The 17,433-nt window shown below is 37.3% G+C and overlaps 1 protein-coding gene across 1 annotated transcript in view; it reads right to left on the bottom strand.

Annotated features, from left to right (window-relative positions):
* The window catches only part of PDCL2 (phosducin like 2), a 28,874-nt gene that overhangs the window by 10,634 nt on the left and 807 nt on the right, over positions 1 to 17,433 (bottom strand). The window contains exons 2-3 of the mRNA XM_045997379.1: positions 12,291 to 12,411; positions 11,645 to 11,735 (exon numbers count right to left, since the gene is read on the bottom strand). Coding sequence (XP_045853335.1) covers positions 11,645 to 11,735; positions 12,291 to 12,411 — 212 coding nt within the window. The remainder of the gene's footprint in view (positions 1 to 11,644; positions 11,736 to 12,290; positions 12,412 to 17,433) is intronic.

Raw genomic sequence — 17,433 nt, 5'->3', positions numbered from 1 at the left:
TAACTTTATCAAGATAGTACTATTATCCTGTTCACATGCTCTTAACTATCATGCTACACTGACCTTCAGTCTAAAACCTTTGCAAATATGTATAATTACTTGTTACACTTTTATTGTAGGAAGAGAAATAATAGAGAAGAGTGATTACTGTAAAGTGAGACTAAACTGAGTTTAAATGCCAGCTCCCACTTGGGAGTAGCATGAACTCGGACAAGTTATTTAATCTCTCTAAACTTCAGTTCCCCAACTGTGAATGGGAATCATATTAAGACGTACTTACATAAGAGTGTTGGGGATTAAATGAGATATTCCATGTAGATGTTTTACGATGGTGCTGAGCACACAGAGAGCATTCAGTACGTGTTACCTAGTGAAATTTGTCATCCATAGAGAACTTTGAAACTTTGTTAAGCAACTCTCAAAATTTGTGTGTTTTGGGCGCCTGGTTGGCTCAGTGGGTTAAGCATCTGCCTTCTGCTCAGGTCATGATCCCAGAGTCCTGGGATCGAGCCCCACATCAGTCTCCCTGCTTGGTGGGGAGCCTGCTTCTCCTTCTCCCTCTGCCTACCGCTTCGCCTACTTGCGCTCTCTTTCTCTGTCAAATAAATAAATAAAAATCTTTTTTAAAAAGTGCATGTTTTGATTTAGTTGTTGAATGCTTAGATTTATGAAGCACATTCAAATGGTTTCTGACACATCCGCAAGTTTCTGAAAAGTTACTGATTCTATATCTCTAAGTTATCTGGGAGTACATGATCCATTCTTTCTCTGTGTATTAACTATATTTTCTTATGTTCTGCATAATTAAAAAAATTTTTTAAGTAATCTCTATGCCCAACATGGGGCTCAAACTCATAACCCCAGAATCAAGAGTCATGTGCTCTACTGACTGAGCCAGCCAGGCCCCCTGTTTTCTTATTTTCTGTATTGATGCTCTGGCATCTGGGACCTTGCTGATCCTGGAGGGACTGCTTCTCCCAGGACTAGGTAATTTCTAAAGATAGCAAGTAACCACTGCAGAACACATTGCTTAAAAGCAAACCAACCAATCCAGAGCCCAATCCCTCAACCACCTCCTTTATTGGCCTGAGTCACTATTCCTATTCCCTAAGCATGCCTGTGCCAAGAGTCAGACAACTGGGGACAGCTCCTACAGCCCTGAGCCTGACAAAATCCTACAGATTAGCCAATCCTAAATCTGCTCAGCCTGTGTGGCTTGCCTTTTCCACGGAAATCACAGTGAAGTGCTGGGTCCATACTATCACCTCACTCCTGCCTCTTTGCCAGCTCTGGTGCCTCCTTCTATGGCCTGGAGTTGCAGCGCATGCCCGCTGCTCTTGAGAACTGAGTAATAACCTATCTTTGCAATGGCAATTATCTCCTGTTCCATTGGCATGACCATACCTGAATAAATACAAAATCCTGGGTATATTTTAGAACACTCTGTCCTTATTTCATCTATTAGAAATGTGTCAGGTAAAACCACCCACTTTACATAATGAGTAAGCCAAGCAAAATGAAGCCTAGAGAATGCCAAGAATAGGAATACGAACCTAGGGCCTTTTCACAACTTTCAAACTGAGGTCCTTCAATTTTTCTATTGACCCAGATATTCAGAATTTACGGTTACTCCAAAAATCTCTTGGGAGCCCTATTTGTTCACTATGAGTATTTAGCGTCACTATCATTAATTCCTCCAATTTGATCTCACCAGCTGTATCTACTGAAAATTTCAAAAGGCTTCGGTTGCAATGATGGGACCACAGCCTATTTAATAGCCTGGCTGTCAACTACTTCTCTTCCTCCTCTACTCCCCCACCTTCTCCTCATTTTTCTTTGTTATTTCAGTGGATTGGGCAGGGATATTCACAAACACCCAGGTTGTTTCTGTCATCAGAAAGGGACATAGTGTTCAATGGCCAGCATTTTTCACCTAGCAATCATTATCAGTTGGGATTCAGTCACAAAACCAGAAAGCCCTCCAGCCATTATAAACAGGCTTAATCTGGGGGGGGGGGTGTTAAGCGCTTTACCCCCTAGGTGTAAAAATAAAGATTCTAGGCTGAGCTACCAGGAATGACTCCCAAAACAACACTGAAAACTGGTCTGCCAGGGGAATAGCTTTCTCTGCTTGCAATCCAGAAACTGGGGAATCTGGAACTACTGTTTCAATGTGTCCTACTGTCAGCCTACACTGGGGATCAGAAAGCCACTGCAGCAACTGTTGTCTCTAGGGACCTAGCTCCTTCGCAAAGACTGGAAGAAAATATTTGCAGAAGACACATCTGATAAAAGAACTATTATCCAAAATATACAAAGAACACTAAAACCTCAACATTAAGAAAGCAAACAATGTGCTTTGAAAATGGGCCAAAGACCTTAACAGATAACTCACCAAAGAATATATTGATGACAAATAACTGTATGAAAAGACGCTCTACACATGTGTCATCAGGGAAATGTAAACTGAAATAGTAAGAGACAGCTATGTATCTATTAAAAGGGCCAAAATCCAGAACACTGACGCCGAATAATTGAGAGGATGTGGGATAACAGGAACTCTCATTCATTGCAGTGGGAATATAAAATGTATACCTTTTGGAAGACAGTTGGCAGTTTCTTATATAATTAAACATACTCATACCCTATCATCCATGGTATTTATGCAAAGGAGTGAAAACTATGTCTACACAAAAACATGCACACTGGTGTTTACAGTAGCTCTAATGTTTATCATTGCCAAAATTTGGAAGCAATCAAGTGTCCTTCAGCAAGTGAATGGATACACTGCGGTACATCCAGATAATGTAGTATTAGTCAGTGCTAAAAAGAAATGAGCCATCAAGCCATGAAAACACACAGAAGAACCTTAAATGCATATTACTAAGTGAAAGAAGCCAATCTGAGAAGGCTACATGCTGTATGACCCCAGCTATATGACAAATATAGCTGGAAAAGGCAAGACTACAGAGACAGTAAAGAGATCAGTGGTTGCCAGGGATTGGCAGGAGGTGGGGAGGCTGGCAAATGGGCAGACATAAAAATTTTTAAGGCAGTGAAAATACTTTGTATGATACCATAATGATGGGTACATGTCCTGCTTTTGTCCAAGCTCATAGAAAACACAACACTAAGGATGAACTGTAATGTACACTTTGGACTTTGGGTGATTATGATGTATCAATGTGGGATCATCAATTATAGTACATCTATCACTCTCGTGGGAGATGTTGATGATGGGGGAGACTATGCATGTGCTGGGGCAGGAGGTATTTTGGAAATCTCTGTATCTTCCACTCAGTTTTGTTTTTTTTTTAATTTTTATTTATTCTTCCACTCAGTTTTGCTGTGAATATAAAACTGCTTTAAAAAAATTCTTAAGGGGGGCGCCTGGGTGGCTCAGTGGGTTAAAGCCTCTGCCTTCGGCTCAGGTCATGATCCCGGGGTCCTGGAATCAAGCCCCACATCGGGCTCTGTGCTCCGCAGGGAGCCTGCTTCCTCCTCTCTCTCTGCCTGCCTCTCTGTCTAGTTGTGATTTCTCTCTGTCAAATAAAAACAAACAAACAAACAAACAAAAAGGCTAAAAAAAAAAAAAAATTCTTAAGGGGCACCTGGGTGGCTCAGTTGGTTAAAAGTTTGCTTTTGGCTCAGGTCATGATCTCAGGAGCCTGAGATGGAGCCCCACATCAGGCTCCCTGCTCAGCAAGGAGCCCGCTTCTTCTCCTCCTCCCCTGCTTGCTCACTTGCTCTCTCTCTCTCAAATAAATAAATAAATAATAAAATCTTAAAAAAATAAAAGACCTAAAATTTTTTGTTGTTTTGGCTATAATAAGGAATTTACTTTAAATCACCACTATCAGGGGAAGCCTGGGTGGCTCAGTTGGTTGAGCGGCTGCCTTCGGCTCAGGTCATGATCCCAGGTCCTGGGATCAAGTCCCACATCGGGCTCCTTGCTCAGCAGGGAGCCTGCTTCTGCCTCTGCCTGGCATTCTGTCTGCCTGTGCACGTTCTCTCTCTCTCTGACAAATAAATAGATTAAAAATCTTTAAAAAAAAAAATCACCACTATCAGGATGACTACAGAATTTTCCTTTGTTAATAACTTGAAAAGTTACATGTTCCTTCTTCCTTTTAAGTGACAACAGAGATACGAAAGTAATACCATAAGTTGGTGGCAATTAGAGTTGGACTTTTAATATGGAATATGGGAGTGGGAAAACTTCCACACAGAGTTATCTCTCTTTAATCTCTAGGGCAGAGACTGGCTGGGTGGTCACTGGTATAGCTTCCTCTTCCAGCGCTCATGGGAAGACTACATTGGCCAGCTTCCCTTGCAATTAGATTAGGCCTAGGAGCTTGGATTATGGCCAACAGGAGTGAAAGTGATATGTGCATTTCCGTGACTCACCCCTGAAATGTCCTTTGCTGTCACTCACATTATCTCCCTAGTCCCCAAGCCTGGAGGGAAAGGATTCTGACATGATGAAGAGAACCTAATGAAAACAGCCCAGATCCCTAGTCATCACCCAAAGGAGAGCTGCTCAGGAGAACTGCAGGACACGCACCATCTGTGGGTGAGGAACTGTCCTGCCTAAAACCATTGAGATCCTGTAGTTGTCTGTTACAACAGCATTAATCAACTCAATAAATTCTGCTGACACAAATGATTACATCAATACCATTGCTATCCTTGAACAATCTTTGCATTCCTTGAACAAACTAATTATTCACTCTAGGTGATTATGTTAATATACTGTTTTATTTGCCAATATGGTATTTAAGGTTTTAGCATCTATGTTTTACAAGTGAGACTGGTCTATAGCAATGCTTTTCAAGTTAAGACATGTGGACATCCTATATGATAATCACTTAGGCATAGTGGTTTCCACAGATGGGCATATTCCTGAGATCCAACCCAAATTTACTGAATATTACCTCTTGGTGCTGGTCTCAGGAATGAGCACTTTTAAACTTTATTATATGGACACTACTAACATACACAAAGGTAAAGAGATTCCAGATGTATGCATGGCCAATCTCCTTGCATCTCCACCCCCATTAACTTCCCATCTCAAGAACTATTCTGAAACAAATGTAAGACATCATGTAATTTCATCTGAAAATATTTCATTACGTATCTCCAAAAGATGAGGATACTTTAAAAAATTTAATTCACATGGCACAATCACACCTAAAACAATAAATTCCTTGATATATTCAGATATTATTCAAATAATCCTATTCTAAAATTACATAAAATATCCATAAAATTTACCATTTAACCATTTTCAAGTGTTCAGTGGTACTGAGTACTGTATCCATTTTTAAAAGTTCATTCATTCAAATGTGGATCCAAATTAGATTTATAAAAATGGTTGTTATATCTCTTAAGTCTCATTTAATCTACAGATTCCTTTCCATCCGTCCTTTTTCCTAGCAATAAAATTCAACTGTTTAGAGTTTAGGTTAGTGACTTTTTAAAAATTTTTGATTGATTGATTTTAAAGAGAGAAAGAGAGAGAGGAAAAGGGAGCAGGGGAAGGGGCAGAGGGAGAGGGTGATGGAGAAGCAGATTCCCTGCTGAACACAAAGCAGGCCCTGAGGTGAGGTTCCAACTCTCGACACTAAGGCTATGATCTGAGCTGAAGTCAAGAGTCAGACACGCAATGGACTGCGCCACCCAGGTGCCCCCAATTCAGTGATTTTTAAAATATTCAGAAAGTTGTGCATCCATCACCACTATCTGATTCTAGAATATTTTTATTAAAAATCTAATCTGTAGTTATTCCCTATTCCCCTGTCATAGGCTTTACTAATTGATAATCTCCTTTCTGTCTCTATAGATTTTCCGATGCTGGGACATTTTGCAAAAATGAATCATATAAAAATGTGGCCTTCTGTCACTGGTTACTTTCATGTAGCATAGTATTCTCAAGGTTCAATGATGTAGCATGTGTCAGTATCACAATCCTGTGCATGGCTAAATAAAATTCCATTGTACAGGTACACCACACTTTATCTACTACCCAGTTAGTTGATGGACATTCACATTCTTTGTACTTTTTTGACGATCACAAATAATGCTGCTCTGAACATTCATGTACATGTACATGTTTTGTATATATATCTACCTCAGAGTAATTTCTGGATCATATGATAATTCTATGTTTAACATTTGAAGAAATTCCAGACTGTTTTTCAAAGCAGTGCACCATTTTATATTCCCACAAGCTATTTCTGAGGGTTCCAGTTTCTCCACATGCTCACCAACTCTTATTGTATTCTTTATCGTAAGCACCCTAGTGAGAATGAAGTGGAATCTCATGGTTTTGACATGCATTTCCCTAATGACTAATTAAGTTGATCATCTTTTCATGTACTTATTTTCCATTTGCATTTCTGCTTTGGAGAAATGTCTATTTGAGTCCTTTGCATGTTTTTAAACTGGGTTATCTTCTTTTGTCGTTGAGTTCTAGGAATTCTTTATATGTTCCGGTTAGTAATCCCATATCATATATATAATTTGCAAATATTTTCTCCCATCCTGTGGGTTATCTTTTCACTCTCTTGACAGCGTCCTTTGCACGGAAGTTTTAAACTTTATCTATTTTTTCTTTTGTTGCCTGTGCTTTTGTGTCATTTCCAAGAAATCATTGCCAAATTCAATGCCATGGACACTACTCCCCTTCCATGTTTTCTTCAAAGAATTTTAGAGTTTTAATTCATACATTTAGAATCTTTTAAATGTAATTCTTATATTTAGGTCTTTTAGGTTTTTGATTCACTTTATTTTTCGATAAATTTTTATGATATGCGGTAGGAGTCCAACTTTGTTCTACATGTGGAAATCCAGTTTTCTCAGCACCATTTGTTGAAAAGATCAAATGGTCTTGGCACCTTGTTGAAAATCATTTGACTGTATATAGGAAGGTTTCTTTCTAGGTTTCCTATTCTATTCTGTTGGTCCGTATGTCTAGCCTTAGGTCATTGCTATGTTATTTAGATTACTGTCACTTTATAGTAAGTTTTAAAATCAGGACGTTTGAGTCCTCCAACTTTGTCCTTTCTCAAGATATCTTTGGTTTTCAGAACATGGATTATGTTTCTTTGTATTCATTTTGCCAACTTCTGCTCTTAATTGGAGATCAGCGGGACTAATTTAAAATACACTTAAACTATGCAGTGTTAAGTGCCTGACGTGACACTTTTTAATTTTCGTGTAAGTGCCTGACATTAAGCTCTTGATTGCTGAGGCACTCATGTCAAAAAGATATACATCTTGAAAAACATACTGCCAGCTGTATGACACAGCCACAAGCAAAACAACCCGATAAGGAATTAGGCTGCCCCCACCCATGAAGATCCCTCTTTCAGACTAACCTCTGCCATTTAACTCTTTTTTTGCTTTCCTTATGTGACTTTCCCCCTCAATTCTCCCATCACTGTTTCTTTTTGTATTTAGTTGATTTTTATAATGTGCCATTTTAATTTGCATCTTTTCTGTTCTTTATTCTTTTAGTTTTTTCTTTGTGCTTACCTTAAAGATTAAAATTAATATAACAACCTACTGTGAATAATACCAACTTAATTTCAGAATCACACAAACACTCTGCTGGTATACACTTCCTCCTTCCCCTTTTATACTGTTATTGTTACAACCTACATTCTTATGTACTGTCTGTCCATTAACATCAACTTAGAGCTATTGTTTTATATATTTACCTTTTAAATCATACAGGTAAAAATAGAGTTAGGAACCAAAGTTGAGTAATTCTTTTCTATTTACTTGTGTACTTCCCTTTACCTATGCTACTTACTTCTTCCAAAGGCTTTGAGTTACTGTCTAGTGCCCTTTAATTTCAGCCTGCAGGACTCCTTTAGCTGATTTTTTAGGGCAATTCTAAGAGTAACAAACTCACTTAACTTCTATCTAGGAATCTCTCCATTTCTCCTTCATTCTTTTAGCATAGTTTTGCCAAATGAAGAATTCTCGGTTGACAGTTGTGTGTGTTGTTGTTTTGTAGCACTTACAATGTATCAACTGGCTGACTTCTGGCCTCCAAGATTTCTGATGAGACACTGACAGTTTTTTGTTTTTATTTTTATACTTTTTAAATTTTTTTTATAAACATATAATGTATTATTAGCCCCAGGGACACTGACAGTTTTATTAACGGTCTCTCATATGTAACAAGTCGCTTCTCTCTCACTGAACTCAAGTTTCTGTTTTTATTTTTTCATAGCTGATTACAACGTATCTGTTTGTAGGTCTCTTTGAGTTTATCCTACCTGAAATTCATTGAGCATCTTGGTTTTACAGACTTATGTCTCTTCTCAAATTTGGGAAGCTTTCAGACATTATTTCTTCAAATATGCTCTCTAGTCCTTTCTCTTCTGCTGAGATTCTCACACTTATAAATTGGCTCACTCAGTGTATCGTAAGGCCAATTAGTGAACAGAGCCTAATTGGCTCTGTTCACTTTTCTTCATTCTTTTACCTTCTCTTCCTCAGACTCAATAATTTCAATTGTCTTATCTTCAAATTTGCTTATTTTTTTTTCAGCTTGTTCAAATCTGCTTTTGAAGTCCTTATATATCTCTCACTTCAATTTTTATTGTACTTTTTATTTTCAGAATATATTTTTCATTGTTTTATAATTTGTCTCTTTATTGCTATTCTCACTTTATTCATATGATCCTTTCCTGTCTTTGTCCATGTCTTCCTTTAGCTCTTTAAGCAACTTTAACTTAATTGGTTTAACGTCTTTGTCTAATAAGTTTGACATCTGGGCTTCCTCGGGTATACATTGTATCAATTTATTTTCTTCCTTGAATGGGCCATAATTTTCTGTTTCTTTGTATGTCTTGTGATTTTTTTGTTGTTGTTGAAAAGAACACTGGATTCTTATAATGTGGTAACTCTAGAAATCAGACCCCTGCCTCCTATGATTTCTTATCGAATAGTGTCTCTGTGCCAGGGATCAGACTGATGTAAAAGCACTAAGGTCATCTCTGGTCTTTTCTGAGCTTTCATCTTTCCCAAGCCTTTCTAAATTCCCTCATTTATATAGTAGTTCTTGAATGCCCAAAAAACAAACAAACAAGTGAACAGATATGGCTCCTTTAAATCCTCTGGAAGCTACCTGAGCCAGTAAAACTTGATACCATGGCAACCACTCTTTGTGCCTATACCTCCACATTCCAAAGCAACAATTCATAATCAGAACATCAAATGATATTGAGGGCAGAGTCTTTATTGTCCACTCTGGCTCCAGCAAGCTGTGCCAGAAACACAGGCTGCTGTCCAAACAGGGTTGCCTACCGTGGGGCTGGGGATGAGGGATAGCTAACACCACACTGAGGACTGAAATCAACCTATACTAAATACAACTTACCAGCTAAACCTTATCTTGGAAGCTGCAAGTATTCAAACAGACTCCAGAGTTCCAAAGCTGTAGCTTGAGATGATTTCTGCGGTACAATAGTTATCTAGGTGGACATATGTCTTCCTGGAGCTTTCTACTCTGCCTTCTTTCCTGATGTCAGCTTAGTCAGTTGTTTTTATGAAAGTCTCTCAAATCTGGGTTTCTCTCATGTATTTTTATAATTTGACAGAGATTATGAATTATTGACAAGGACACTACATAGGCAATGTATCCTCCTCAGTGTGTCATATCAGGAGTTACCTGATGTCAATATATATTATTGGTGATGTTAACCTTGGTCACTTCCATAAAATGGGGTCTGCCAAAACTCTACACTGTAGACTTACTACTTCCTCCCTTATAATTACTAAATATTTTGGGGGAGAAACTTTGAGATTATGAAAGTATCCTTCTATTTAAACTTCCCCACTTATTTCAGCATCTGTCAACAGGCCTGCCCCATGGGGAATTATTACTCTGGTATTCTGATGGTGATTTTTTTTTTTTTTAAGATTTTGAGAGTGGGAGCGAGAGTGAGAACACAAGCAGAGGAGGGAAGGGGCAGAAAGAGAGACAGAGTGAGAAACAGACTCCTCACTGAGCAGGGAGCCTGATGTGAGACTCGATTCCAGGACCCTGAGATCATGACCTGAGCCAAAGGCAGACACTCAACCAACTAAGCCACCCAGGTGCCCTTGACAATGATTTTTCTATTTTCTTATTCCATCTAACACTTTTATACTGGAATTTTCAGTGAGAAAGAGGTGTTACTTTCTCTGAATTTTTTCACATATCAAGTTATTTATGTCACTAGGGAATTCTGGATATTTATTTTGTCATTCAGTGTTATAAGTATTTATTTTGTTGTTCAAGTTGTTCCAACTATGGCCATTTTCTGATCTTTAGTTTGGCTCCTATACCTTTAAAATGCTTGTTTTCTTTAGCATTTCTTTACTTTCTGGTACCACAAGATGCTCCAGACTCATATTTTAATTACTCAACTCACACAGTGTTCTCCAAGGAACAAAGATTCCTGTTATTAAAGAATAGCATTTATAAAACAAGAGCAAAGAGCTAGGTACACTCATTGCTACCAGACTATTGCTGCTTCTAATCCAATTCACTGTTGTTGGGGTTGTTGTTTTTTTTTCATTTTCATGTTGAAACAAACCATTCTTTTTTTTTTTTTTAAGATTTTATTTATTTGACAGAAAGAGTGAGAAAGAGAACACAAGCAGGGGGAGTGGGATAGGGAAAAGCAGACTCCCTACTGAGCAGGGATCTCAATGTGGTGCTTGATCCCAGGCCTGGGATCATGACCTGTGCTGAAGGCAGAGACTTAACAACTGAGGCACCCAGTCTCCCCTAAAACAAAGCATTCTTGGGGCTAATCCCACTTGATCAGGATGCATTGTTCTTTTTTAATTGCTGGATCTAATTTGCTAATATTTTGTTTAAAAATTTTGTGCCTATGTTCATAAGAGGTATTTTTCTGTGACATTCAGGATAAGCTGAAAAATATATATATCTGTTCTAATTTCTGAAAGTATTTATGACTGGAATTTCATTATTTATTATATGATAGACATTATCTTAGATGGAAAACTGTGGCTCCTGTTGGTCTTTTATTTTTCACTTTACTTATTTTCCACTTATATTTTCCACTTAACTTAAATGTAACTTGATGAAGTTCCACTGTATATCATTGGATAGTTTTTTTTTACTTAAGCAAGGGCAAAAATATGCAAGAAAAAAATTTCCATCTTATATAAAGTGAGTTGATTTTAAAATGTTCTTAAAAGGACACCTGACCAGTTCAGTTGGTAGAGCATGTGACTTTTGATCTTGGGGTTGTGAGTTCAAGCTCATGTTGGGTGTAAGGCTTACTTTAAAAAAAAAGGACAAAAAACTAAAATGTTCCTGGGGCAGCCGCGTGGCTCAGTCAGTTAAGCATCTGTGTTCAGCTTGGGTCATGATCCTGGGGTCTTTGGATCAAGCCTCCCCCCCACAAATCAGGCTCCCTTGACCCTCCTGCTTGTGCTCTCTCTTTCTCTTAAATAAAGGAATAAAATCTTAAAAAAAAACCCTAAAATGTTCTTAAAAACTCATTTTGTTTTTTTAAAAAAATCTATTCCGTAGGAAAAATCAGGGTTTTTTTTTGTTTCATCCTTATACTTTTCCATTCAAAAACTCATAAGTTGCCCAAATAAATCACTGTACCTATATATTTCAATAGCTCTCATATCTTCTTCGTCAAATTCATCTTCAGCTTCCTTCAACTGTGCAAGAGTCATCTTTTCATATGGTTTAACTAAAACAAAATAAATTTTAGGAAACTGAATTATTTAAAAACCATTTTTTACTTTATAATCACATGGCTAGAAAAAACAATGTATACATAAATGGAGATAAAGAATATCTTTAATGTTGCAGGTTCTCCAATATATAAATCTATTTTCTAGCTGACTGTTTCAGCTTTGTTTAAAGTGTGAATTTCCCTCCAAATTCACAGAACTACCAACCTACATTTAAAGTAGATGTGAACATCAATTAGACCCCATAAATTCAGATTTCCCAAGTACTTAAAAATCTTGACAAATGAAACACACTACATACATGATCAAAATAGAAGATAATCACGAGGTGAAGGAATATGGCAGAAAAAAGTCTCATTAGGTTAGATACCAGGACATTACAGCTCTGTTATTAACTAGCATATGACATTTGACTGATCAATTAAAAATTTTATGTGTCAGCACCCTAATTTTAAAAGTATGGGTGGGATTTCTAATGTTCTTTCTCCAAGTTTATGAAATACACTTTCACTATACTATCTCTATCCAGCCCACTAACTGCATAACTGTACCCATTGCTTCTTTCTGTAAACGTAAAACCATTTCTTCAATTTCATCCTTTGGCTCTTCTTTTGGAGGAAGAATGCCAAAATCTCTTAAAATTTCATTCCATTCTGTATCTTCATTTGGATCCTATTAAAAAAATAGAAAACCTATTAACATAGTTGTACATTTTAATATGTGTATGTGAAATTGATAAATAGCATTTTCAACAATGCAATTGTTAGGAGCTCTATGATAACCAGACAATTAGTTTCAAAGACTAGAACAAAGTGGCCTACTTTATCCTCACTTCTCAGCACTAGCAGTACTACATACTTCAATAAACAGGATACATCCTCTACCCTCAAAATTATCCTGAGATGCTTAATAAAAAATCAATTTGGAACACATATATCAAATATTAATGAAGTAAACTCGTAAGTCATGGAAAATTCTCTGATGACTACAGAAGGCAAACCAAACCAATTCACATCATGCACAAATACTGTTTTGTTTTTCTATATAGGCCTTTAAGACCTCCAGGTGAACACGCTTCTCTTTTCAACCATGTAGCTTCACGGGGTTCTTACTCCCAGGCTAAATGTTAGAAGAAGCTAGGAACTTTTCCATATTTTAAATTCTAATTATAGTTTCTTTCTAAAAAGTTAACCTTGTTTTCCTTGTAAATTAACTTTGATATTTTATTTGCTTCTTTTCCAGAAGTTGTAATACATTAACTCTTTTCTTTCTAGTCTGCTGTCCATTTTCTCTGGTATTTCCAAAGGAAGAGAGAACTTTTTATACATGAAGAAATACTGTGGCAAAGTATTTGATGACCTTGAATGATCTTCACATTCTGGTATTCAAATCCTTCCACAGTCCCCTCTCCTTGATTATGGGTGGGAACTGTGACATACTTCTCACCAAAAGAACATGGCGAAGATGAAGAAATGTTATTTCTGTGCTTATACTCCATAATATTATAACTCCATCTTGCCAGCATTCTTCTCACTGGCTGGCTTTTGGCTTTGATAAAGCAAGTTGCCATACTGTGAGGTGCTCTATGGAGAGAACTATGTGACTATGCATAACCCACAATGCTAGAAATAGAGGTCCTTAGTCAAATAGCCCCCAAAGAAATAAATTCTGCCAAATATCATGTATGCAAACTTAGAAGTGGATCCTTCCTCTGCTGTACCTTCAAATGAGACTCCCAGCTTTGGCTGAGCCCAGCTACCCAAGTCTGTGGCACTTTGTCATGCAACAATTACGAATATAAGCATCACCTTATATCTCCTCCTCATTCTATTCTTTGGCTAAAGTTTTGTTTTTCTAGCCACTATTTGTCTTTTACTGGTCTCTCTATCCATGAGATCTTCCAATCTCTTTTCTTTCTATATGTCTCACAACAATAAACAATCAGCATCAGTAGACGTTCTGCACTTGGTAATGATAGACTATATAATTTGAATCAAATCTTTTGCTGAGAACATCTAGTAAAATGCGAAAGCACTGGAGAATCAACAAGGCAGTGAAGAGAATTATCAGGAGAAGATCTTAGATGAGAAGGAGACCCAGAGAGGAATTCTATGTTTGGGACTATTCCCCTTGGATCCACTACCAGTTTTGCAAGAGACCAAGATGCTGAGAAATTGAATAAAGGCACACAGATTTGAGCACAGTGACCAGAGACAGAAATCATTAAGAAAATGGTAACTAGGAGATCATCATATATTTTGAATTTAAGAAAACACTTTCTAAATAACTCATAGGTCAGAGAAAAAAATCACAACGGGAATTAAAAAGCACTAGGAATTGAATGATAATAATAATGCAACTACATATGCAACTAAAGCAGTTCATAAAAATTCATACCCATAATTTGATATTTATATAAATAAAAAAGGTTTAAATATTAAGAATCCATGGGGCGGGGGCGCCTGGGTGGCTCAGTGGATTGAGCCGCTGCCTTCGGCTCAGGTCATGATCTCAGGGTCCTGGGATCGAGCCCCGCATCAGGCTCTCTGCTCTGCAGGGAGCCTGCTTCCCCCTCTCTCTCTGCCTGCCTCTCTGCCTACTTGTGATCTCTCTCTCTGTCAAATGAATAAATAAAAATCTTAAAAAAAAAAAAAAAAAAGAATCCATGGGGCGCCTGGGTGGCTCAGTGGGTTAAAGCCTCTGCCTTTGGCTCAGGTCATGATCCCAGGGTCCTGGGATCGAGTCCCACATCAGGCTCTCTGCTCAGCAGGGAGCCTGCTTCTCCGTCTCTCTCTGCCTGCCTCTCTGCCTACTTATGATCTCTGTCAAATAAATAAATAAAATCTTTAAAATAAATAAATAAATATTAAGAATCCAATTAAGGAAGTTGGAAATTTTCAGAAAATCAAGATAAATGGCAAGAAAAAAAATCCAAATGAAGATAAAAAGACTGAAAGTAGAAAATGATGCAATGAAAAGTGAATATATAATAGTATTAACAATGAGAAATACTGATTCTTGGAGAAGATTAAAGAAATTGATAAACATTTAACCAAGAGTGATCAAGAAAGAAAAAGTGAGAAGGCACAAAAAAACCAACACTAACAATGTAAAAGGGGAACTCTTGACAGGTGATACAAACATTTTATCTGAGGGTCCTCTCTATGTTGCTCATCTTTTTTTTTTTTTCCTACTTTAAGGTAGAAGCTTAGATCACTATGAACATTTCTTTTCTAATAAAAACATTTAAAGCTATGTATTTCCCTTTTACAAATTCTTTAGCTGCATCTTACAAATTTTGGTATGCTGTAACTTTAACATTCAATTAAAAATATTTCTCTTTTGTAATTTTTTACTGACATTTAATTATTTGGAAGGATATTGCTTAATTTTCAAATGATTTGAACTTTCCTAGATATCTTATTAATAATCTATAATTTAATTCTCTTTGGCTAGAGAACATACTTTAAGATTTTGATTTTTTTGAAATGTATTGACTTGTTTTATAACCCAGTATATGATGTGTCTTTGTGAATGCTTGAAAAAAGTGAGTGTTCTGCCGCTGATGGGTATAGTTCTCTAAAAATCAAAAGACGGTTGACAGATTTGTTCAAATTTTCTATTTTGTTAGCAATTTTTATACTTAGTTGTTCTATCAATTACTAAGAGGAGAGGTGTTAAAATCTCAAATTATGACTGTGGATTTGCTTTATATTTTAGAAGCCTAATTATTAGGCAAATACACAGCTATATTTGCATATCTTCTAGATGAATTTCTCCTTCTATCATTATGAAATCTTCCTCTTTATTTCTAATAGTAATCCTCTTTAAGTTTGTATTCTCTTAAAATTTAAACAATTTTTTCCATTATTTCTTTCCATTTTTTTAACCCTCTTTCTTCACTTCCTAGGATTCCAGATCCATGTATGTTAACCCATTTAATAATGTCTCGTCCGTTCATTAAATCTCTATTCACTTTTCTTGAATATTTTTTCTCTATTCTTCAAATGGTCACGTTCTACTGATGCATCTTCAAGGTCACCTACTCTTCTGCTGATTCTGGTTTGCTGTGAAGCCTGTTCAATGAATTTTTTATTTCACTTGTTAATCCTCTCAGTTCTAAAACTTCCACTTGAGTATTTTATTACTCTATTTCTCTGCTAAGCTTCTCCATCTGTTAATTCATTTTCCTTTAATTCCTTAAAGATATTTATGATAGCTGTTTTAAATTCTTTGTTAACCTCAATATCTGGATAACCTTAGGATGTTTCTATTGATTGCTTCACTTTTTAATATAGATCATATTTTCATCTTCTCTTCTTTCTGCTTGTCTAATGATTTTGTATACTAGACATTGAGGATGACAGAGATTCATGATTCTGTTGTGTTGTTCCTCGTAAATGTGTCGATTTTTATACTTTCAGGCAATTAACTTGGCTGGGCTCAAACACAAAACTATTTCAGCTGAAATGGTCAGCAGCTGGAACCTCAGATCTGTTCGGTTCTTTCACCTTCCAGTCGTGACTTTTTATAGGCTCCTCAGAGTATCCTATGTACATATGGAGTTTAGCTGACCAAGAGTTGGATGGATTTTATACATAGAATTTAAGAATCCTTTCTACATTACTTTCCTTTCTGAGACTTCCCCGCAATTCTCCCACCACTCTAGTAGCCCAGTACTTTACCCTCCAACAACTCAATCATTTTCTATCTCCCTGTGACATGATCGTAGAATGGCCTCAGGTACTCAATAATATCTAATCTTTTTTAACCTATTATGAAGGTTTTAAAATAATCCACAAATTCAGGGCACCTGGGTGGCTCAGTGGGTTGAAGCCTTTGCCTTCGGCTCAGGTCATAATCCCAGGGTCCTGGGATTGAGCCGCAGAATTGGGCTCTCTGCTCCGCGGGGAGACTGCTTCCTCCTCTCTCTCTGCCTGCTTCTCTGCCTACTTGTGATCTGTCAAATAAATTTTTTAAAAATCTATAAATTCATACTCCTTTTTGGAGAGGTGAAGCTTCATCTCACTCCCATTGAGTAGGCTGAACCCAGTGTCTCAATTCTAATAAACTGAAAACATGATGGAAGTGATACCCTGTGATTTCTGAGACTAAGTCAGAAAAGGCATTGCTGCCACTTTTTTCTCTCAATCTCTTTCATCCCTTGCTCTGGGGAAAACCAGCTGCCATGCTGTAAAGATGCTCAAGCAGCCCGTGTTAGTCTGCTTGTGCTGCCACAGCAGAATATAAGACTGGGTGGCTTAAATAGAATTTTATTTTCTCATAGTTCTGGAGACTGCAGGTCCCAGATCAAGGTACCAGGCAGGGTTAGTTTCTAGTGAGACACCTGGCTTGCAGGTGGCTACCTTCTTGCTGTATTAACACATGAACTTTCCTCTGTGCACAGAGAAAGACTGGGGAGTTGGCGGGGAGAGAATGCTCTCATGTCCATTATTCATCTTAGGACACCAGTCCTTTTGGATTGGATTAGAAACCTACCTTTCTGACTCCATTTAACCTTAACTACCTTCTTAAACATGCTATTTCCAAATATAGTCACATTTGGGGTTAGGGTCTCAACATATGAATTTTGGGGAGACACAATTCATTCCATAAAACAGCCCTATTGAAAAGTTCAAATGGTGGGAAACTGAGGCCTCCTGCCAACAGTCATGTGAGTGAGCCAAGTTGGAA

This window comes from Meles meles, chromosome 2 (assembly GCF_922984935.1).
Source record: "Meles meles chromosome 2, mMelMel3.1 paternal haplotype, whole genome shotgun sequence".
NCBI lineage: Eukaryota > Metazoa > Chordata > Mammalia > Carnivora > Mustelidae > Meles > Meles meles.
This window is presented reverse-complemented; position numbering and strand designations above follow the sequence as displayed.